Here is a 23,184-nt window from a genome sequence, read left to right as displayed (position 1 = left end):
GGAACTCATCTGGAATTTAATATGTAGACCAGACTGGCCTCAGACTTGCGATGTTTCTGTCTCTGTCTCCTAAGTGTAAGATGATAGGTCTGTTCCACCATGCCTAGCTCAATGACCCATTTCTTTCTAGTGCTGAACAATATTTCATTGTCCAGATGAACAAAACTTTTGTATCCAGTCACTTATTGAAGGACATCTGGTAGCATCCAAGTTCTAGCAGTTGCAAACAAAGTTGCTGTAAACATTTGCGTGTGGATTGTGTTGTAGATGTAGGTTGTCATCTCCTTTGACTAAATACCAAGGCATTAATTATGGGATCATTTGGTTGGTGTGTTTTTTGAGTTTTGGGAGAAACTGCTAGACTGTCTTTGAAAGTGACTACCCAGCAATGAATGAGTGAGTGTTCCCATAGCAAACCCTTAGCAGCATTTAGTTTTGCCACTGTTTGTGGAGTCTTTTGTGCGTGTGATTTTATTGCTCATGTACACAGAGAATTTATACCACTAGAGCAGAGGCTGTGGAATCTCATATTTCCAAATGGGCGGGAGGACACATTTAGTCTTAGAGTGAGGAGCCAATTGGTGAATTCTGCTCTCTGTCACAACCAGGCTGAATTTAGCATCCTGACCCTTTCTGTTCCTCTCAGGGTACTTTTGGACAGTGACTGCTTTCTTAATCAAATGGTAGAGATCCTCGGGGAGATCAGGGGCAAGGCCTTTGGACTTAGAAGATTCTCGAGATTTTATTACCAGTCACAAAATGGACCTGTGCCACACCATGTGAGTCCCTCCTATTTGGGAGGAAGTCAGGCCTTTCTTGGCTAGTTTGTAAATCTGTTTCTTCAGATGTCAGCTTCAGCCAGGTGGAGACACTAAGGCTGTAGGGCAGAGCCTACTGGGGCAGGCCCTTCCCGGGAGCATGCATACAACTCATGATGGCAGAGGTCTGGCAGCAAAGAGAAGGCGGGAGCTGTTTGTGGAGTTTTACCCATGCAATAGCTATATAGCTGTATGTTACTGTGGTTTATTGGGCAGTTCCATAGCAACATGATGTTCAACACTTTTTCATATGCTTGGTGAGGTGTCGTTTTGACCGTTTTTAAAATGGGTTGGTTATATTCCTATTGTTGAGTTTTAGTTACTTTTTAATTTTGAACAGCAGTCCTTTATTTGTTGGCAAATTCTTTTCCCTGTTCTGGACTTATTTTCTTGACAGTGTATTATTACTAATGTGTGACCTCGTAGGGAGATGTAAGCAAATATCTATTCACTCCAGATAGGGCACCAACAATAAACCAGAGACATGATTCCACCCAAGTCTAGCTTGGTGAGCCAGTGAATTTATTGGGGTTACTTATAGGAGTATGGGTGAGAACGGGTGTCACAGAGCAGGCAACTGAAAGGTCACTGTGTCACTGAGAAGCCTGCTGTGGTGTGGATGGTGATTCATGAAAGCTGCATCCCTTAGCTCCTGGCTCAACTTGCAGGCTCCATTGAAGAACTTCCTGTTCCTCAGCAATTATGACTACTCACTAATGTAACCTCAGAGAGGGAGCTTGTGAGTCCTGTAACTTTCTGAGCCTCCTTGAATTTCCAAGTTTCCTGAGCTTCCACATTTTGATTAGTCTAGAAGCAACTCTGTTCCCCACAGGAGGGAAAGTTTTGATTCAAAGGGACTAGCTACCTAATGCCTAATATGTTCAAAGAGCAAAATGTTAATTGTTTTTTAATGTGTGTGGGCTTTTGTCTGCCTGTATGTTGTGTAGTATCCTCAGAAGCCACAAGGGGAAGTCAGATCCCCGTAACTGTAGTTACAGATAGTTGTTAGCCTGCAACTAGTTGTAGGTGCCTGGAGCTGAACCTGGATCCTCTGGAAGAAAATCTAGCGCCCCTAACCACTGAGCCATTTCTTTTTCCTTTTCTTTTTTCTTTTTTTTTTTTTTTTTTGGTTTTTCGAGACATGGTTTTTCTGTGTCTTTGGAGGCTGTCCTGGAACTAACTCTTGTAGACCAGGCTGGCCTTGAACTCACAGAGATCCAGCTGCCTCTGCCTCCCGAGTGCTGGGATTAAAGGCGTGAGCCACCAACGCCCAGCTGAGCCATTTCTTTTAACACTGAATAAGTCTATGGATTTCAGGCCAGCCTCAAAAAAAGGTAATATTCAATTTAGAGTCCTGTTGTTTATTTTTTTGAGACAGAATTTCTCAATGTAGTCCTGACTGCCCTAGAAATAGCTTTGTAGACAGGCTGTCCCCCCTGCTTCTAAGTGTGGGCATTAAAGGCGTGCGCCACCAAGCCTTGCATGCAGGAGCCCTTTATGTATTCAGGCCTTTGGTTCCTTCATAAGAGTTGTGTAATTTTCCTCATACAGATTTCTTTTTTTAAAGGATAGAACTAAGTTCAAGAGATTTATTGTACAACATGGTGACTACAGTTCATGACTAAAATTAAATGCTTTCATTTCCAAACTGATACCTGTATGAGGTAATGTATATTTTAACTAGCTAGATTTTACCATTCCATAATGTGTATGTACTTTACTCCCCCCCCCCCCCCCCCCCCCCGACACAGGGTTTCTCTGTGGATTTGGAGGTTGTCCCGGAATTAGCTCTTGTAGACCAGGCTGGTCTCAAACTCACAGAGATCCGCCTGCCTCTACCTCCAGAGTGCTGTGATTAAAGGTGTGCGCCACCACTGCCTGGCTTTTTGGTTTTTTTTTGGGGGGGGGCTTTCTTTTTGTTTGTTTGTTTTTGTTTGTTTGAGACAGGGTTTCTCTGTGTCCTGGAACTAGCTCTTGTAGGCCAGGCTGGTTTTGAACTCACAGAGATCCGTCTGCCTCCCAAGTGACTTTCAAATATCATGCTGTACATGGTAAATATATAGTTTTATATGTCTATTTGAAATAAAAATAAAAATTGAAAAGAATTTGCAGTATCTCCTGTTTATTGCAGGGGATATGTTCCTGGCCCCCAGCAGACACCTAAAACTGGGTATAGTGCTAAGCTTAAAACTCAGTCGTAACATTTTTTGTTGCCTCCCTCTGCCTCTGTAGCTCCTGTACATGTTTTGTTAGAGTTATATCTTGATATTTCACTTTTAGGAGGCATTAATAGAACTGAAATTGTGTTTAATTTCAAGTTCTACTTGTTCATTGTTGATATATAAGAAAACGTTGATTTCTGTATCCACCCTGTGTCTCACAACCTACTTGCAGTTCAGCCCAGGAGTCTTTGGTTGATGACCTCAGGTGTAGACTGTCATGTCATGCAGAGACAGCCGTTCATCCTTTCCAGAGATCCCCCTCCTGCCTTTTCTTCATCCCTCTGTCTTCTTCTCCCTTCTCTCCCCCTTACTTCTCTTTTCCTTATTTCTTTTATCTTTTTTTTCTGTCTTGTCTTACTGCATAAGCTATGAGTTCCAATGTAATGTTGAAAAGATATAGTGAGAGAAGACATCCTTGTCTTGCTCCTTATCTTAATGGGAAAGCTTCTGGTTTTTCATCTTTAAGTATAATGGGTATAGGCATTTTATAGACATTCTTTATCAAGTCGAAGAAATCCCCTTTATTCCTAATTTGCATTTTTTTCCTTTTTAAGGTGGAATGATATGTGGTTCGTATGTACCACGTTTTTTTTCCCATTTGCCCACTGATGGACACTTGGGTAGCTTCCACCTTTTGGCTGTTGTGAATAATGCTGCTATGAATATGGCTGTGCACATAGTTCTTTGAGACCCTGCGTTCAGTTCTTCTGGGTAAGTACCACAAGTTGTGTTGCCAGATTATATAGACGTTCTATTTAAAGAACATTTTAGGAACCAATACATATAATTTCCTATATAAGGATGTTCACTGCACTAATGTTTATAACAGCAAAAATTTGGAAGCAACCTTGCTTCGTCAGCACAGCTATACAGTAAAGTATTCTATAGCTAGTTTAAAAGGATATGATAGGTTTGTGTGCTTTAGTATATCAAAATGTCTAGGTATATTAAAATGAGAGAGAAAAACATTGTGTCATCATAAACCTGTTTTATTTTAAATATCTACATGTTTGCTTCTTTTTTTTTTTTTTTTCTCTCACAAATAATGAGCTTGTGGAGAAAAAGAGGAGGGATAATATGGTGGGAGAGCCAGCTTTTCTACCAAAAAGCACCGTTTCAGACTTACAAGGAGCATAGTTTTGTAAACATACAACCAAATTTAATTATTATATGGGGAGGCTGTTCCCATTTGTCTTTGAAATATAAAGATAATCCTAACTATTTTATCATTAAGTATTTTATATCACAGTATCAAATGCTAGTAGCCATTGGGCTATTAAACATCTTTTATTGTTATACATATATCAAGGATTTTTAATGTTTTGTGACTTTGATGTGTGCTTATGTTTCTGTATACTAGTGAATTTCTGTCAAAATGATTTCAAATAAAAATATTCTACTATTTTATATCATTTGAATTTCCCATACCTTGGTGTGATCAAGTAAGTCATAAAATCAGAGGTTATCAAAACAATTTCTCTGTTCTTAAAAAAAACTAGTTTAATCATTGTTACATTGTATGCTGATTCGACATCCTCTCCTTCCTCCGCTGCTGCTGCTGCTGCTGCTGCTGCTGCTGCTGCTGCTGCTGCTGCTGCTGCTGCTGCTTCTTCTTCTTCTTCTTCTTCTTCTTCTTCTTCTTCTTCTTCTTCTTCTTCTTCTTCTTCTTCTTCTTCTTCTTCTTCTTCTTCTTCTTCTTTTCTAGCTGTAGCTCTTCATGGAGGAACACGGAGTGACCCAAACTGAACACATGGCTACCATCGAAGCCCATGCCGTGGCCCAGCAAGTCCAGCAGGTCCATGTAGCCACGTACACTGAGCACAGTATGCTGAGTGCTGATGAAGACTCCCCTTCCTCCCCTGAGGATACCTCCTATGATGACTCGGACATTCTCAACTCCACGGCAGCGGATGAGGTAACTGCCCATCTGGCTGCTGCAGGTAATGTTTGCACTGGAAGCTCTCCTCTTTCCTTAGCTTGTGGTCTCGTGCCTGTCTGAAAGAGCCTGGGATTCAAGCCTCTCACATATCTTTTCATCATTTTTTTTTTTTCAGTGCTGGGGATCAAACCCAGGGCCTCGCATATACTAGGCAAGTACTCTACCACTGAGCTACATCCCAAGCCCTTCATCACAAATTTTTAAGCCTGCACCTCAACTTTAGCCTGTTCCGTGAGAGTTGAGTTCTGGGGTCACTTATTAGTAGTGTGACGGTGTTGATTGTCTTTTCTTATCCATTCTGATAGTCTTCTGGTTTTTAGCCAGAGTGTTTATTATATTCACATTAAATAAGGGCTGACATATTTAGATTTTAATATTTTGAAGGTTAAGAAAAAGAATGTCTAGTATTGGCTTTTCTTTGCCTTTATGCTGGGGATGAACCCCAGGCTTTCACATGCTAGACAAGAGCCCTACCCTGAGCCATACATCTCAGTCCTGGACTTTCTAATGAGAGTGAGTCTCTCCATCTGTCCAGACTTGCACTGTAAGATTCCAGTTTGTGTGGAAATTTATTACTATTATGATTGTAGATTTCCACAAGTAATAGGATGATTTTACAGTTCATTTGGTAATTCTGTCTGAGGGACTGGAGCTGTTGCCGTCTGTTGCTAGTGATAGGTCTTGTTTATACTGGCTCCTTGCTTCATATGCTAGTTAGTTATATGTGAATGACTGTTGTATGATGTGTTTGGAAATTATTTTAAAGTAATTTGGGGTCTAATACTATGCTGGACAAGGTTTCTGTTTGAATCTTCTAGACAGTATAGGGAACACTAGTGGTCCTCATCTCAGTCCAATTTATAAGTTTGAAGTTTTCTAAGGTACCAAGTGACTTAAAGCTGGCTGTGTTTTCTATCATTCTGTGGACAATGTGTGTATTTAGCACTATGGCGAGGATACACATGCTTGGGTGGATCTAGTGTTTTATTTAGGAAAAGCAGGGCAGGAAGCTAATTATTAGGAATGACCAAATACTATGCTTTAAAAATATATGCTGTATTTAATTAAGGTGAAGAAGAAAAGTATTATAATCTCATACTCAACTTATTGACTATGACCTTAAAAGGTAAGGGAGGGGCTGGGTGTGTAGCTCAGTGGTAGAGTACTTAGCTAGCATGTGCAAGGCACTGGGTTTAAATGTTTGGAACATATGTTTTGTGAAGTTTTTATACTTCCCAGAAGAGGGCATCCTAACATAATGTACCCAGGCCAACTTCTTCCCATGAAGGAAGAAGCTCTTGAGACATGGCTTTGCTGTGCCTCTGTTCTGCATTGCCATAGTGTAAGGATGCAGAGGCAGCTGAGACTGACAGGTTCAGGGCTTGAGTGCTTGCCTAACATGTGTGTGAGACCCTGGGTTCAGTTCCTAAGGAAAAGACTAGAAATAGCTAGGTATAATGGCCTGTACGTGGATTCCCTTACTATTCAGGAGGTTTGAGACAGAAGAACACTTGAGCTCAGGTGTTCAAGAGCAACCTAGACAACACAATGAGACCTTGTCTCAAAACAAAGAACAGAAAAGGACTAAAATCATTTATCTGGTGTGAAAATAGAGGCCCTTCAAATTTCTAATGAGTTGCCCTGAAGGAATTGTAATCATATGTACTACAAGGTATAGATGCTTTGAATAAGATAAAAGCTCACTTCTGAAGACAATGTCAGGCTGCTGGTGGCAGGTTATTGGTGCAGGGAAGTGCCAAGGCGAGGGCATTTCAGACCAAGGAAAGGTCAAAGGCAAGGACTTTCAGATGAAAACAGGAAGGAGGCCATTGTGGTTGAACTTTGTGAGCAGGAAGAAAAAATAATACAAGAGGGCTGACATGAAGCCACACAGGGCTTAGGGACATTTGCAGAAGCAGCTGGGTGTAGAGGCGCACACACCTGTAATCACAGTAAGCAAAGGGGAATTACCAAGGTGGCAGGGCCATTAACTGCCCAGGGTTATAATTAATACTAACTTGTCACATTTGTTGCTTGCTAGAGAATTCTTTCTGAGGACTAGTCTGTAACATCCTCAGATCTAAGAGGCAACTCAGAAAAGTCAAATCACCCTTTGTGCCATGTTGCCTGTCAAAAAATGTTTCTAATTCTCTTCAGCCCAGAATAGCTCTTGATCATGTTGATTTTCAAGAAAAAAAAAATAATAATAAGAAGGGCCCAGGGAGATGGCTCAGTCAGCAAAGTGCTTGCCGTGCAAGCATGAGGACCTGAGTTTGATCTCCAGGACCCAGGTAAGAAGCTGGGCGTGGTGACTTGCACTTACAGTCCCAGCACTGGGGAGACAGAGGCAGGCAGACCCTGCAGCCTGCTGGCCAGGTAGCCTAGTGCAGTTGCTACTCTCCCAGCACTGGGGAGACAGAGACAGGCAGACCCCGGAAGCCTGCTGGCCAGGTAGCCTAGTGCAGTTGCTGCTCTTCGGCCAGTGGGCAGACAGCACCTGAGGAACACTCATGTGTCCACTGTGCATGTACGCATGCCCAGGATAGTCAACCTTTTCCCAAGTTAGTCTCCTGTATCAATTTCAGAAGATGTTTTATTCTTTTAGATTTATGAGTGTTTTCCTGCATGTATGTATGTGACCACACGTGTGCCTGGTGCCCACAGAAGTTAGTAGAAGGTGTTGGAGTTAGAGATGGAAATGACATGCCATGTGGGTGCTAGAGACAATGGTGGATCCTCTGGAAGAGCAACAAGTGCTCTTAACTGCTGAGCCATCTCTCCCTCCGCCAGGGCACGTCATTTTAAACAGAATTGAATTATTTTCTCTGAGGCAGTGGATTAAAGTAGAAAGATTCACATGCTCTGTAGAGAGACAGCTGCTTCCTTGACAATGGGCTTTGATGATTGTGACAAGTCTGAAATCTTGAACCCTGAAAAGTAACCTGACACTGGAATATAGAAAAGAATCAAGGGCAACCTGGCAAACACACGTATGCGTGCTACACGGCTTTGCCAGGTATTGCTACATTTTTATCATGTTCTCTTCAGGCTTTTAAAAGACTGTGTCTATGTGTGTTACCCATGCCACAGTGCATGTGTGGAGATCTGTTGGAATCATTTCTCTGTCTACCATGTGGGTCCCAGAGACAGAATTCTGTTTGTTGAGCTTGGCAATAATCACCTTTACCCACTGAGCCATTTTACTGGGTCCCCAGATGGCTTTTTGTTTGTTTGGTTGGTTGGTTTTGTTTTCTCCAGACAGGGTTTCTTTTTTTCTTCTTTTATTTTTCTGAGACCGGTTTCTCTGTGTAGCCCTCGCTGTCCTGGAACTCCAGGATCCGTCTGCCTCTGTCTCCCAAGTGCTGGGATTAAAGGTGTATGACACTGCCCCCTGGCTTTAAGTATATTATATTGACATTGCACCAAAAAATGTATGGATTGACAAATAGAAGTTACTTATGGTAAAATGTTAAAATTCTTTAAGCTTTGTGTATACAGTTAAACCTTTTCATAATAAAATAGCAGCACAATGAGAAAACCAACCTGATATTTTAAAATAGAGGATTTGAAGAGACATCCCTTGTGAAAAGGTGTTCAGTGTCACAGAAAACACATGTGATGATACCCCAGGCCTAAGAGGATATCTGTTGCCACAGTTACAAAAGATAGCTGTCTTTGGCAAGACCACGGAACAGTTGGGTCCTTTGTACATCACATGGTAATATAAAATAAAGCTTCTATAGAAGAATGTGGAGCTTCCTCCAAGAAGTTCAAACACAGAAGTAGGCCTTCTGGATCATATGGCATTTCTAAGTAACCAAATGAATTGGATCCCAAATTGATCCCTATACACAGTAGCTGTTTGTGACTATAAACTAGATGTCTTTCTGTGGATGAAAGGCCAGAGGAAATGAATATATACACTCACATCCTCTCAGCCTTCAGAAGGGGAAATCTTGCTATATGTGACAACACAGATCAACCTTAAAGACATTATACTAACAGAAATAGGCCTGTCACAGAAGGACAGATGTTGTATAACTCCATGTGTGTGAAGGATTGAAATAGACAAATTTATAGTAGAATAGCCAGATCCATACAGTAGAATGGTTGCCAGGCTGAGGAAAAGGAGGTGTGAGAAGTTGCTTTTCAACAGATTGTTTCAGTGCCGGGGATAGCATTTAGTAATTAAAGCCACAAGTGCTTGAGCCAGCATGCTTGCCAAGTATGCACCAGAGCAGGAGGAGGAAGGAGAAAGGAGGTCAGGAAGAAGGGAGCAAAGGCAGACCTGGAGGCAGAGTAGATGGAAAGATAGTGCATACCTGGCAGGAGCATCAGAAGTTCAAGGTCATCCTGAGTTATTTAATGACTCTAATCAGCCTGTCCAACTTAAGACTATCTCAAAAAATGGAAAGGAAGAGGGGGAGGGATGATTTCAGATATGTAAGATGGATAAATTCTAGAAATCTGTACATCGTGGGTATGGTTAATAATGCTGTTTTGCATACAAAATTTTATTCAAAGACAGATGTTGTGTTAAAATATTTCCACGGTTTTATAATAAAATGGGGAGGCAGTGCAATTAATTTTTTTTTTTTTGGTTTGTTTTGTTTTTGTTTTTCCTTATAGCTAGCTGGGTACAATGCTGCCTATAATTCCAGCACTTAGGGAGCTGAGGCAGGAAGATCACTTTGAGATCCAAACTAGTCTGGGTTACATAGTGAGACCCTGGGGAGGGAGGGAGGGAAGGAGGGAGGGAGAGAGAGAGAGAGAGAGAGAGAGAGAGAGAGAGAGAGAGAGAGAGAGAGAGAGAGAGAGAGAATCCCCTACCACTTGCTCCAGTGTTCTTTAGAGGGTGTCATTTAATCAAGACCATGCTAGCACCGAGCAGCCTGCAGTTCACCACTAGAATATACATGCAAATATAAACGTTTGCAATTTACTTTTCATCCAAGCCTTTTATAGGGCTGGCAAGAATGGATAAAGGTGAAATTCTGCCTTTAATATGTTGAAACCCCACAGGGCGTTGGTGGTACACACCTTTAATCCCAGGCAGAGGTAGGCGGATCTCTGTGAGTTCGAGACCAGCCTGGTCTACAAGAGCTAGTTCCATGACAGCCTCCAAAGCCACAGAGAAACCCTGTTTTGAAAACCAAAAACAAATAAACAAACAAAACAAAAAATGTTGAAACCCCTAAATGTTGAGACTGTAATAGTAGTTCCTTAGGATTACCCTTCATTTATCCCTCCCCCCAAATCCTAAGACCTTTATACATTAGTTTCAGGGCAACTAGCCCAGCCTATGTTAACCTTTTCTTGTTGGAGTTAGGATGTGTTCATCTCCTGGGCCAGGATTCTTTCATCGCCTGGACCTTACTTACGGCTGCTGTCTTCATTCCTTGGCAGTCTCCAGCTTAGCTGGTGTTCTTCCAGATGGCCCTTTGTAGGTGGGAGTGTGCCTGTTCACTCCAAGTTCTCCCAGTTCTTTAATTTGGCAGGGTCTTGGAGCAGTGGGAGGGAGGGCCATGGAGCAGAAGTGGTGTGTGAAGCCCTTAGCTTGTTTCAGTATAAACATGCCTTTCTCACAGTGCTGCAGTATTTCCTGGTACCTGTGTGAACACTGTCCTATCAGTGTGGGCATGCTGGCAAAATAAAGCAACAGCATTGTACAAGTTTGAAGATGGTGTGTGGCGGGAAGGTATACAACATTTGCATAAGATATAAACTCATACGGTTCATGAGAAACAATATTGAAGAACATTGAGAATATCAGAAACATTCTGTTTTCACTGGTAGTGTGCTGTTTTTTTGTCTTGTACCCTTGTAGGCCTCTGCCTAATCTCAGTGCATACTTATTATTTCAGGTCCAGTGGGAATGGCTGCTGCTGCTGCTGTGGCAACGGGGAAGAAACGGAAACGTCCTCACGTGTTTGAGTCTAATCCGTCTATCCGGAAGAGACAGCAGACACGTTTGCTTCGGTGAGGGCCTGCCTTACCCCATCTTGCTATTCTTCACATGCCTTGTGTGTGGGAAGGGCTAGAACAGTTTTTACTCGGTTCAAGACACTGAGTTGGAGTGTTTGAGGGAAGGTTTAGTCTTAGAATCATTCCCATAAAATTAAATTGATAAAAATCTAGAAAATATGATGTATAACACTGACCAGCTATGGTGGTGCACACCTTTAATTCCAACACTTGGGAGGTAGAAGCAGGTGGATCTCTGTGAGTTCAAGGCCAGTTTGGTCTACAGAGTGAAGTCCAGGTCAGCCAGAGCTACATAGTGGAAGACCCTGTCTGGGAGGGAGGGAGGGAGGGAGGGAAGGAGGGAAGGAAGGAAGGAAGGAAGGAAAATGCTTGTCACATTAATCCATCCAGAGGAAATGTGTGTGCCTGCTGTGTGCCAGACAGCACTCTAAACATTTGAGGGTGTAACACTGAGCAACAAAGTCCCTTAAAGAATTTATATTCTGAGCCAGGGAGGAGGTAGTGATACATGCCTTTAATCCTAGCACTTGGGAGGGAGAGGCGAATTCATTTCTGTGAGTTTGAGGCCAGCCTGGTCTACACAGCTAGTTCCAGAACAGCTAAGGCTGTTACACAGAGAAACCCTATCTCAGGAAAAAAAGAAAAAAGAATTTATATTCTGAAAGAGGGAGGAAGAAAACAAACACACTATTTTAAATCAGACTAAGTGTTCTGGGGAGAAAAGAGAATAGAGAAAATGTGTCAGGAGGGCAAAGAGCATAGTTGTTTCTCTAGCCTAAGAATGGTCTGAGGAAATCCTTCTGATGAGGTGACTTTTGCACAGAGCTGGGAGGAGCTGACTGAAAGAGTGGCTGTGTTTATGTCTGTGGGAACAGCATTTCAGGCAGAGGGAGTACTGAGAACCAAGGTAGTCGTTTTATTATTTACCTTATTTTATTTATTTATTTATTTATTTATTTATTTATTTATTTCTTATTTTATTTTTTGAGACATGATCTCAATATGTATTTCTGGCTGTCCTGGAACTCACTCTGCAGACCAGACTGGCCTTGAACTCAGATCTGCCTATCTCTGCTTCCTGAGTGCCAGAATTAAATGCATGAGCCACTACACCCAGTCAAGATAGTGATTTTTAAAAAGCAATCAGGGGGAGCAGGACGGGAATGATTAGAGGAGTGAAGAAAGCCCAGCTCCATCAGGAGGCTGGCAAACTGGTATGGTAGTTCATGCTTATAGTCCCAGCACTTGGGAGGCTGAGGTTGGAGGATGGCCACAGGTTCAAGGCATGGTTAGCTCACACCTATAATCCCTGCACTCAAGAGACTGAGGTAGGCAGGCCATGGTTTTTGAGGTAGCCTGGGCTACATACCAAGATGTTGTTTTAAGGGAGAGTGGAGAGATAATTGGAGGCAGTGCCTATCAACCATTCATTCAAGAAATACTGCCTGATGTTTTGTTTGGTATTATGAAATGTAGGATCCTGAGTCACAGGAGAACCCCTGTGATGATCCCTGTGACTCAGGAAAAGTGTGGTATTCTGTTTATCTGTTGCTCCTACCCTAGATTCTCACTGTATCAGAGTTTTCTTTCTGTGATTGCAATTAATTCAGATGGTCAACCATAATCTACAAATATTAAACGGAAAGTTCTAAACTAAATAGTAAGTCTTAAGTAATTTTACTAACTATATTTTTATAATTTGAATATTATTTTGTTTTTGTTTTTCGAGACAGGGTTTTTCTGTGTAGCTGCTCTGGCTGTCCTGAAACTCACTGAGATCTACCTGCCTCTGCCTCCCAAATTCTGGGATTAAAGATGTGTGATACCATGCCCAGCCAATTTGAATATTTTTAAGATTTTAATTTAATTATTTTGTGTGTGTGAGTGTTTGCCTGCATGTATAGGTACACCATGTAAGTGTCTGGTGTCCACAGAGGTCAGAGGAGGGATTTGTGTGCCTGCATGGGTTTATGTGCACTTTAGGAGGCAGAGGCTTTGAGTTTCTTGAATCTGGAGTTAGTATGTACTAGGAATCAAACCCAGGTCCTCTGCAAGAGCACCAAGTACTCTTAACCATTGAGCCATCTGTTTGGCCTCTGTTATAATTGTTTCTATTAGTTATTGTTCATCATTTACTGTACTTGGCTTGTAATTAAACTTTATTATTGGTATGCATGTTCAGGATAAAAACACAATGTGCAAAGGGTTTGATTCCATCTCAGCTCACAGGTATCCACTGGTATCTGGTTTGGAGCAGACCCCCACAGGTAAGTGGGGCTACTGCAGAAACTCATTTCCTCCTCATTGTGGGTTTGTGTTCTAGTTTCTTTTCTATAGCTGAGATAAAGTACTCTAACCAAAAGCAATGTAGGGGAAGAAAGGGCTTATGTGATTACTTCAGGTCACAGTTCATCAGGGAGGAAGTCAGAGCAGGAACTGGAAGTAGAAACCAGGAATGCTTGCTCCCTTGCAGGCTTTGTTTTATATTGTTGGTGTTTGTTTTGTTTTTATTATTCTTTGCTATGTGGGAACCACCACGTAAACCAGGTTGGCCTTGAATTCACAAAGATCTGCCAGCCTCAATTTCCCAAGTGCTGGAATTAAAAATGTGCACCACCACACCACTTGTATGCTTACACTTTAAGTAGCTTTCTAACACAGCCCAGAACCCTCATTAACAGACATGCTATAGACCAGTCTAATCTGGACAAGTTCCTTAGTGAGACTGTGTCAATGTGACAGTTGAAGCTAACCAGGACAGTGTGTCTGTATCACAGTAAAATATAAAGCTGTAGCTAGGCATTGTGATACCTACCTTCAGACTTAGCCCCTGGAGGATGGAGGTAGATTATCAGGAGTTTAAGACCAGCATGGGCTAATAATCCTGGCCCAAATAATAAATAAATAAATCTGAAGTCACAATACTTTAACTCCTTTACATTTATTTATTTTGTGTGTGGTGGCATATAGGTACACACAGGCCGTGGTACATGTATAGAGGGCAAAGAATAACTTGCTGATGGTTCTTTCCTTCTGCCATTTAGGACTGCATTTAGGTTCACAGGCTAGCACCTTTACCACTAAGCCCATCACACTGGCCCACAACATTTTAAAAGTATTTATTTTGGATAAAGTGTATCAGTGTGAAATGAATATTGACTATATCAATAAAATAAATTGGTCATTTGGGCAACCTTTGTCATAGCGCTAACAAGGTAAGTCTGTAAATGACATCTCAGTAGTCCTACTTAAAATTGTCAATAGCAGTAATTGGTGTTGTGCCTTTGATTGCAGCACTTGGAAGGCAGAGGCAGGCAGATCTCCGAGTTTGAGGCCAACCTGGTCTTCATATCGAGTTCTAGGACAACTAGAGCTATGTAAGAGACCCTGCCTCAAAAAAGTTGTAACTTACTGTATTAAACATTGTCATGTCTGTGTCCTAGGCATAAGCCCAAATACATCCTTATGTGATGGGCTTAAGAGAGCATGTCCACACTTTCTCAGACAGAATCCCAAAACACACTGTCCTTTCCTTTCTAAAATTTCAGAACATATTTTCATCAGAATTGTCTTAAATCATAGGACGTTTGGTCTGTGACTCCATCACAGTATTTTTTATCATCCCATAACCTTTTATTTTCATTCTGTTCAGGAAACTCCGAGCCACATTAGATGAATATACTACTCGAGTAGGACAGCAAGCTATCGTTCTCTGTATTTCACCCTCCAAACCCAACCCTGTCTTTAAGGTGTTTGGAGCAGCACCTTTGGAGAACGTGGTAAGTCAGATCTGAATTCTGTTCCCTTTGCTTTGTGTAGATTTTCACCTTTTATTCCTCTTTCTTCTGTCTGTCTCAGGATGGAAGGTGGCAACTGGTTTTCAAACTACTTTATGCAGATTGAAACCAAAAAGATCTGCCTCATGGCAACAGTCAGATAGATGCCTTATTGGTTATGTTCATATGTCAGTCAAGAATAGAACAGATTGTAGAGCTCTTTTGAACCTAGCTTGATACTTGGCCAAAGTTGTATCATGCCTTGTGCACATAGAATAATAATTTTTTAAGATGATTATTACTGTTTCTAGTTCCTAAGTCAAGGTACTGTACCCCACCAGGGACAGTGAAGAAAAGAACAAAAGTTTTATTTGTTATGAAACCAGAACAGGGCTGAGTATGTAACACAGTTGGTAGAGCCCTTGCCTGGTATTCATGAAGTCTTGGGTTCCATCCTATGAATCATACCAGGTGACATGGTACATGCTTGTCATCTCAGCATTTAGGTGTGGAGGCAAGAGGATCAGGTATTCAAGGTCATCCTTGGCTTCAAATTGAGTTCAAGGCTGTCCTTGACACCACTTTTAAAAAAATGTGAAATTTTTTATTCATATCTGAAACGAAACACTGTATGATTCCAGGATAATAATTTTATAAGGCAAACTGGAAACACTATTAGTCACATATTTTAGTATATCTTTTTTAAAAAGTATGTTTTGCCTTTTTTTTAAAAAAGTTGGTTTAGCTGGGCATGGTGACACATGCCTTTATTCCCAGCAGGGAAGGCAGCTTGGCCTGTATATTTTTATCCTTGGGCTTTTGTTGTTATTGTTGTTTTTTGGTGTGTGTGTGTGTGTGTGTGTGTGTGTGTGTGTGTGTGTGTGTGTGTGTCTTGTAAGTGTATGCCTCATGTGTATGTGTGCTCTTGGAGACCAGATAAGGCATGAAGTTTCCTGGCACTGGAGTGACAGGTTGGTTGTACAAGATTGAACAGAGTAGTCTGGAAGAACAGCAAGCATTCTTAACCACTGAGCCATCTTTCCACACCCCTAATTTAAAAAGAAAGAAGAAAAAAAACAAAAAGCAGAAAGAAAATATTTTCCACTAGAGTTTTTCCCTCAATGTCCTGTGTGTACAATAAGGATAGCAGTGCCTTCCTCCCTGGGACTAATGTTAAATCTGACTGTCTATGAAGGGGATGTTGTATGAGAAACGCTGAGCTTAGGGCGTAATGGAGGTGAAGTAGCTGGTTACTGTGTTCTGAGGGCCATTCTCTGAGACTTAGTTCAAACCATAGACTTTCTAGAGCTCTATAGGAATAGCCTAAAATATTTTCTTGAGGAACATAGTGAAAACTTCCCAAGCACTTGGGGGCTTCTGAAGGTAGAACTCTTTAGTCAGAACCAGGGGCCTGGAGCATTCAGCTGGGCCGCTTGAATACAGCTGGCCACTTCACAGTCAACAGAGGACTGAGGTAGCTCTGGAGTTACCACCAGCTTCCTAGAAGTCATCCTTCTACCTTTATTTCCTTTTTATTCCTGATAGGTAAGTGGACTGTGTTGTTCATTTGTTTATACAGGTTTTTTTGGGTTTTTGTTTGTTGTTTGTTTGTTTGTTTGTTTTGTTTTGTTTTTCAAGACAGGGTTTCTCTGTGTAGCTTTGGAGGCTGTCCTGGAGACCAGGCTGGCTTTGAACTCACAGAGATTCACCTGCTTCTGCCTCCCGAGTGCTGGGATTAAAGGTGTGCGCCACCATAGGTTTTAAAAAATGGTTTCCTTTATATAAAATGTAGGCAAATGTTTTAAAAGTAGTAACTGTGGAGCTAGGGTGATGTCTCCTTTGATAAACCACCTTACCATGCAAGCCTGAGGGCCCAAGTTTGAATCCTCAGAACTAAAACTGGGTGTGGTAGCCTGCATCTGTAATCCTGCAGAGAGATAGAAGACTGAGACAGGAGAATCCTCTGAAGCTCCAGGCCATGAAGACTAACGCCTGAGGCTCTCCTGACCTCCGACCTCCGACCTCCGACCTCCGTGCATATGGAACCACACTTACATATGCAAAGTATATAATGGGCTGGTGATCCGTCTCAGCAGATGAAGGCTCTTGATGACAAGCCCAATGACTTGAGTTCAGTACCTGGAATCCATGTCCCGGAGGGAGAAAATCCATTCTACACATTGACCTCTCATCTTCACACACAGTGCCGTAGCACATGCATATAGAGAGCAGGAGAAAATAAATACAAAATCTTGTAAAACAAACAAACCTAGGAGTCCATGGTTGGTGGAGGAGCTGATTATGGGGGCTGGAAAGAGAGCTGGATGAAGCCAGCCTAACTTCACTAGCCACAGCTGAAGCATGGCTCCTAGCCAGTCACAGAGTCACGAGTATGAGGGCTGTGCCATGCTCGGGCAGCTCTCAGTTATAAGCTCCAGATGACAATCTATTTTTAGTCTCAGTGGCATCTAAACCTAACCTCCTATCCCTGGTATTCATGAAAACATTTGGTAATGTACTTCTGCGTGTGAATACTTCAAGTATTTCATGATACATGCTAAAAAAAAAGACGGTGCTTAGTAGTGTCAGGTATTTGTTGTGCACAATGCACTGTGGGAACAATAGTGTGACTCGTGATTATTTGAGACCAGGAATTTAAAGCAGGAAGATAATTAAGACAGGAACTTGAGACGGTTTTTCAGAGATTTTGTGGAAATTGGGTTTGTACTTTGAAAAATAGACAATATTTGGATAAGAAGCATAATTGAAGGCCCAGAAGTAGAAAAGAAAAGTTTTGCTAGAAGCAAAAACTAGTGAGGAGCCTGGCCTGCAGTTTTAGACGCCCTGAGATTTTAGGGGACTGGAAATGAGGTTTGTGGGTAGGAGGTGGGGAAGGCGTCTCAGAACCGAGAGGTTAGATAGAATCGAAACACTGACTTTATGTTCTGGGAAATCCACCGTACTAAGCAAGTTTAGATGGAGTGCTGTGATCACCTGGAATTGCTCTCTCGAAATTACTCTAAAATATACTCTCCCAGCATAGTTAATTTAGCAAAATACCATAATAGGACTTTTCCTAATCCATAAAAATAACGAAATTAGCCAGACAGTGGTGGCACATCCCACTGTTATCCCCAAGTTATCCCAGCACTTGGAAGGCAGAGGCAAGTGGATCTGTGTGAGTTCATGGACAGCCTGATCTACAGAGCAAGTTCCAGGACAGCCAGAAAAGTTGAAATTATTTGATGCGGACTACTGTAATAGTGATAATCCATCTTTGAATGCTAGGTATTACCATCACAACAAAGTATTCTTACACCATTTTTATTCTTCCTATAGGCCTGCGTGCATGAATTCAGCTTGATACACCTTGTGGATTAAAAGCATAAAAACTCAAAAAATTAAAAGCCTCCATAATGCCTTGATAGTACCAGTGCTTATGATATAATAAACATACTGGTGATAATATTTGAGACTTTTTTGTGTTAGTGTAAAACTGAATTAGTCAAGTTATAGTGAGTCTAGTGTTTGTACCATTTTTCTTTCATCCCTTGACCCTCCTATTTGGAGGATTCTGTCGCTTTAGAACTTGGTCTGGTTTTATTGTTCAGGTGTGTGGTGTAGAGATTGGGGTCTTTCTCTTGTGAGCCTCACCGTGAGGTATCAGTAAGGAAGTGAGTTCATTGAACGAAAACACTGTTGGTGCTTCTTGACAAAATTCATTTTGGCCCCCCTCCCTGTCTTGTGCCCCCCACCCTGCCCCAAGAGAATGCCTTAAGTCCTGAAAACAAGTTAATTTCCTGTCCCATCTAGTTACATTTCCATACTTCCATGACTTTATTTTCCCCAGAGATGTCCTCATTCCCCTGTGTTTTCTTCTAAATGAATAAGCCCGTTACTGGTGGTTGCAGGCGGCTCCAGTATGCACCTCCGCCTCTTGCTCATGACAGAAGCCTGCCGCCCAGGGCCTGCTGTCTTGGGATGCCTTTCACTGCACTGGTGAAGAACAAGTCAGGGAACAACATTGACACCATGGCTTTGAAGTTCACCTCTGTCTCTGGGGATTACCTAAAGGGAGGAGGGGCTGACCAGTGGGGCTTCCTGGCCTCAGCCCTTCCTAGTAATGGTACTTTTGGCACTCAGATATATTATTCATCTCTTGCTTTGTCTGATTCTTTTCAGTCCAGACTCTAAAGCACTTGGATCTCCTGTCCATGTGGTGCCTGGCTTTCTCCAAAAACAAAAAAACAAAAACAACAACAACAAAAAAAACAATAGTTTCAAATACATTAGATACATAAGTCCTTAGATCTGGAAAATTATTTTGACAGTTAACTGTCGCATTAGATGTGATCTAGAACACAACTGGCCTGGTAAAGGCAGAATGTTATTTATATTATGTCTGGAACAGGTGACAGATCTCTGTGGATTGAGAAAACATGAGTCTTAACTGAGAAACACTAGTATTCCTATAGAGCTTTCCCACTGACTCCTTCCTATTGTTGTTACCTGAAATTTCATCATCTTATCATTTGACTCTGTTCAATGGTGTCTTTGGGGCCAGCGGGTATTTTCACCTTCTACTTGCAGGAGTGTTTGTTCTTGGGGCTTTGCAGTGGCTAAGGGACACCAGCCCAACCTACTTTGTTGTTGCTTGGCACCAACCCTCCCTAGCTGTTGAGCATCTTGTTTATTTCTGCCCTTAATTCCCTGCAGGTGCGAAAGTACAAGAGCATGATCCTGGAAGACCTGGAGTCTGCTCTGGCAGAGCACGCCCCTGCGCCACAGGAGGTTAATTCCGAACTGCCGCCTCTCACTATCGATGGGATTCCCGTCTCTGTGGACAAAATGACCCAGGTACTGGGCGGGAAGGAAGGCGGAGATGCAAAGACAAGAGATACCGGTGTGGGCGGGCCTCTCCTCACTTTCTAGCATTGTCTTCAGTGGTGTGACAGAGCACAAGACACAGACTAGAATGTGTGGCAGCCTTGGAGAAGACAAGAGTCCCAGGGGGAGCCTGACTGAGCACATACATGACACGTCCCGCCTCTCTGCTGACCACCCTGACAGAGCACATACATGACACGCCCCGCCTCTCTGCCGACCACCCTCTCTGGGGTCTCTATGCTAAGGAACAAAACTTTCTGTTTGGGTTGGTTTGACCTGGAAACTCTCAAACGTTTTAGGCATTACAGTCAAGAGAGGCGAGTTTAGCAGGCTGGGTTGCTCTTCCACTCTCCCAACAGGTTTTTAAGACAGGATTTCTCTATATAGCCTTGGCTGAACTGGATGGAACTTGCTACGTAAACCAGGTTTATTCACCTCAAAGTCAGAGCAGCTGTCTCAGCCTCCTGAGTGCTGTAACTAATGGCATGTGCCACCATGCCTGGCTACTTTACTAACTTTTGGGTTTGGTCTGTTTCTTCATGTAGATTTTGTTTTGTTTTTTTGAGACAGGGTTTCTCTGTGGCTTTGGAGGCTGTCCTGGAACTCTCTCTGGAGACCAGGCTGACCTCCGACTCTCAGAGACTCACCTGCCTCTAACTCCCCAGTGCTGGGATTAAAGGTGTTCACCACTGCCCAGCATCCATGTAGAATTTTAGAGCGATAACTTTTATTTTTTTATTATTGCTGTTGAGTTATTGCTGGTGCCTAGCACTCAAAATTGCATGCCATCTAAACAATAGTACTTGTTTAGTAAATAACCCACAAATATTGGAACAAAACTGAATTCAGTAAATCATGGCCAGCTGGTTTCCTGAATAGGTCTGAACCTGCAACTTGATGAGAAATCACATTGCATCTTATAAATGCAAAGCTAGAGTGGAGTGTGGCATCACATGGGCTGTGATCCCAGAACCTGAGAACAGATGCAGGAGAATTCAAGGCTAGCCTGTTTAGACCCTCTCTAAACAAAATAGTATTAAACTTAAACTGTGACCTTTTGATTATTGGAGTGCAAACCTTTCTGTGGACATGGAGGGTATTTCAGTAATGGTTCAGAAAGAAAGGCATATTCTTGTCCTTTCATAGTGTTATATTCTGTTGTTAGTTCTATTTTGCAAGGATACCTTTAAGAATCTGTCTGTCACTGGGCATTGGTGGTGCACACCTTTAATCCTAGCACTCCAGAGGCAGAGGCACAGGCAGAGGCATCTCTTTGAGTTCAAGGCCAGCCTGGTCTCCAGAGCGAGTGCCAGGATAGGCTCCAAAGCTACACAGAGAAACCCTGTCTCAAAAAACCAAAAAAATAAAAAAACAAACAAACAAAAAAGAATCTGTCTCTCAGCCATGAAACTCGTGTAAAACCAGCTGATTGATCCTCTGGTGTAGGGTAATACTAACATAGAATCCTCTTCTGGGATGAGTTTTTCTCCCTCACTGTCATGTTCGATGTGTGAGTTGAAATAGTCCAAGGTTTTGATGATGATAAACATGCCTAAATTGCTGCTTTTCATGAAGAGCATTTAGAGCAGACAGCTACTGTTTGGAAAGCAAAACATCGCAACCTCAGTGTGCTCCATTCTATACCACACACTTGGTAACTAGATCATGACACAGTGACAGATCCGAGGAAAGCTGATACTTGATCACCAGCTAGACACAGACATGTTGTCGTGAGCATTCATATCCACAGCCACACACTCCCCCTTTCCTCCTCTCTGCAGGTGATGATTGGAAACAAAACCTAACAGGGGCTTTAATGCCTCAACCTTTCTTTCTTTCTTTCTTTCTTTCTTTCTTTCTTTCTTTCTTTCTTTCTTTCTTTCTTTGGTTTTTCAAGACGGGGGTTTCTCTGTGTAGCTTTGAAGCCTATCCTGGCACTCGCTCTGTAGACCAGGCTGGCCTCAAACTCACAGAGATCCGCCTGCTTCTGCCTCCCGAGTGCTGGGATTAAAGGTGTGTGCCACCAACGCCTGGCTTATGCCTCAGCATTTTAAAGGAGCCCAGTGAGGGGGTTAAAGGTACTTGCCACCAAGCCTGATGACCTGAATCCACATTTTGGAAGGAAAGAACTGGCCCCCAAAGTTGTCCTCTGATCTTCTCATGTGCTCTGTTGCCTTGCCCCCAGAATAAATAAATATTTAAAAACTACATTGTGAGGAGGAATAAGTAGGGTGATAAAAGACCAAACTAATTGAATGGAAGTCTCTGAGTGTACAGAAAGTATTGGGAAGCTGGTATTTTCTTCCTCTAGCTTTTTTTGTTTTGCTTTCCTCATATACTTTCATCTTTAGCTGAACCTAATACCTCTCAATTTTAAATGATTCTAAAGCCCTCCACTTTTAATAGTAGTAAAAGAGTGTTTAATTTCAAACCAAGCCTGAATAGACAAGGGGCATGGGAAAAAAGCACTTGTACACAGTGCTCCTGAGAATGTAAATTGGCATACTTCCTAGGCAGGTCAGTGGTGCAGAGTTTAAAGTGTGCATGTCCAGGATTGGAAAGATGGCTCAGCGTCTAATCTGAATTTGGTTCTCAGCACCATGTTGGGTGGCTCAGAACTGCCTATAATTCCAGCACCAGGAGACCTGACAGCCTGTAGGTACTTGCTCTCACATGTATATACATGCACACAGATGTGTGCACATGATTAAAAATAAGATTAAATAATATTTAAAAGGTGTGTGGTTTGCTCTCTAGTAAAGCTGCAGTGATTGTTCACTGTGACTTCGTTGTTTACAGTAGGAAAATTTGAGACTATATAATGTAACTAGTGATTAAATTATAATGGGATTGCCAGCTACTTAGATTGGAGGAGGCATACCATGGCCCAAAGATGACAAGGTTATTTACTATTCAGTGACCTGTTAGACACAGAAAGGAATGCTCTCTATTTGGAGTAGAATAGTACCTCTGATACATACCAAGCAGCTTGTAAAATTGCATTTCTTATGTACTTAATTTTAGGAGGTTAGGGCTTAATGGTTTTTTGTTTTGTTTTGTTTTCATTTCTTTTCAAAGGCTAGTTTTTTGTTTTTTTGTTTTTTTAACTCAAAGAGTTAAAAAAGAGAACACAAAGTAGAGTTGGTGACCCTATTTTCTAAAATGTGTACACAAAACATGCCCAGGTGTTCACACTAATGTGTGTAAGAATGTACATGGAAATATTAAGTGATTACTAGCATGATGACATCATGGATGGTTTTCATTTTCTTTGTAGGTAAGAATGGGTTATTTTGTGTAGGTTTTCTCTTTATGGAGTTTTGTTGTTTTTGTTTTGGGGTTTTTTTGTTTGTTTGGTTTTTAGAGACAGGGTTTCTCTGTGTAGCTTTGGAGCCTGTCATGGAACTTGCTCTATAGACCAGGCTGACCTCGAACTCACAGAGATCCACCTGCCACTGCCTCCCAAGTGCTGGGATCAAAGGCGTGCTCCACCACCACCCACCTAAGTTTGAATTTTTTTAGGGTACCAGTTTGATAATGTTTCTGCTCTGTTTTGA

General features: G+C 42.0%; 1 protein-coding gene across 6 annotated transcripts in view; it reads left to right on the top strand.

Moving 5' to 3' along the window:
* Positions 1–23,184, top strand: part of Nrf1 (nuclear respiratory factor 1) — a 109,177-nt gene that overhangs the window by 42,739 nt on the left and 43,254 nt on the right. For 3 of the 6 annotated variants that reach the window (XM_027391389.2, XM_027391387.2, XM_027391391.2), the window contains exons 2-7: positions 3,595–3,751; positions 4,746–4,980; positions 5,095–5,130; positions 10,844–10,958; positions 14,617–14,743; positions 19,457–19,597. In XM_027391389.2, coding sequence (XP_027247190.1) covers positions 4,758–4,980; positions 5,095–5,130; positions 10,844–10,958; positions 14,617–14,743; positions 19,457–19,597 — 642 coding nt within the window. In that variant the 5' untranslated portion in view covers positions 3,595–3,751; positions 4,746–4,757. The remainder of the gene's footprint in view (positions 1–3,594; positions 3,752–4,745; positions 4,981–5,094; positions 5,131–10,843; positions 10,959–14,616; positions 14,744–19,456; positions 19,598–23,184) is intronic. The other 3 variants (XM_027391390.2, XM_027391388.2, XM_027391392.2) reach the window with 1 other exon arrangement.

Source organism: Cricetulus griseus (genome assembly GCF_003668045.3).
Source record: "Cricetulus griseus strain 17A/GY chromosome 1 unlocalized genomic scaffold, alternate assembly CriGri-PICRH-1.0 chr1_0, whole genome shotgun sequence".
Lineage (NCBI taxonomy): Eukaryota > Metazoa > Chordata > Mammalia > Rodentia > Cricetidae > Cricetulus > Cricetulus griseus.
Note: the sequence above shows the minus strand (reverse complement) of the source record. Positions and strands in the feature narration are given on the sequence as shown.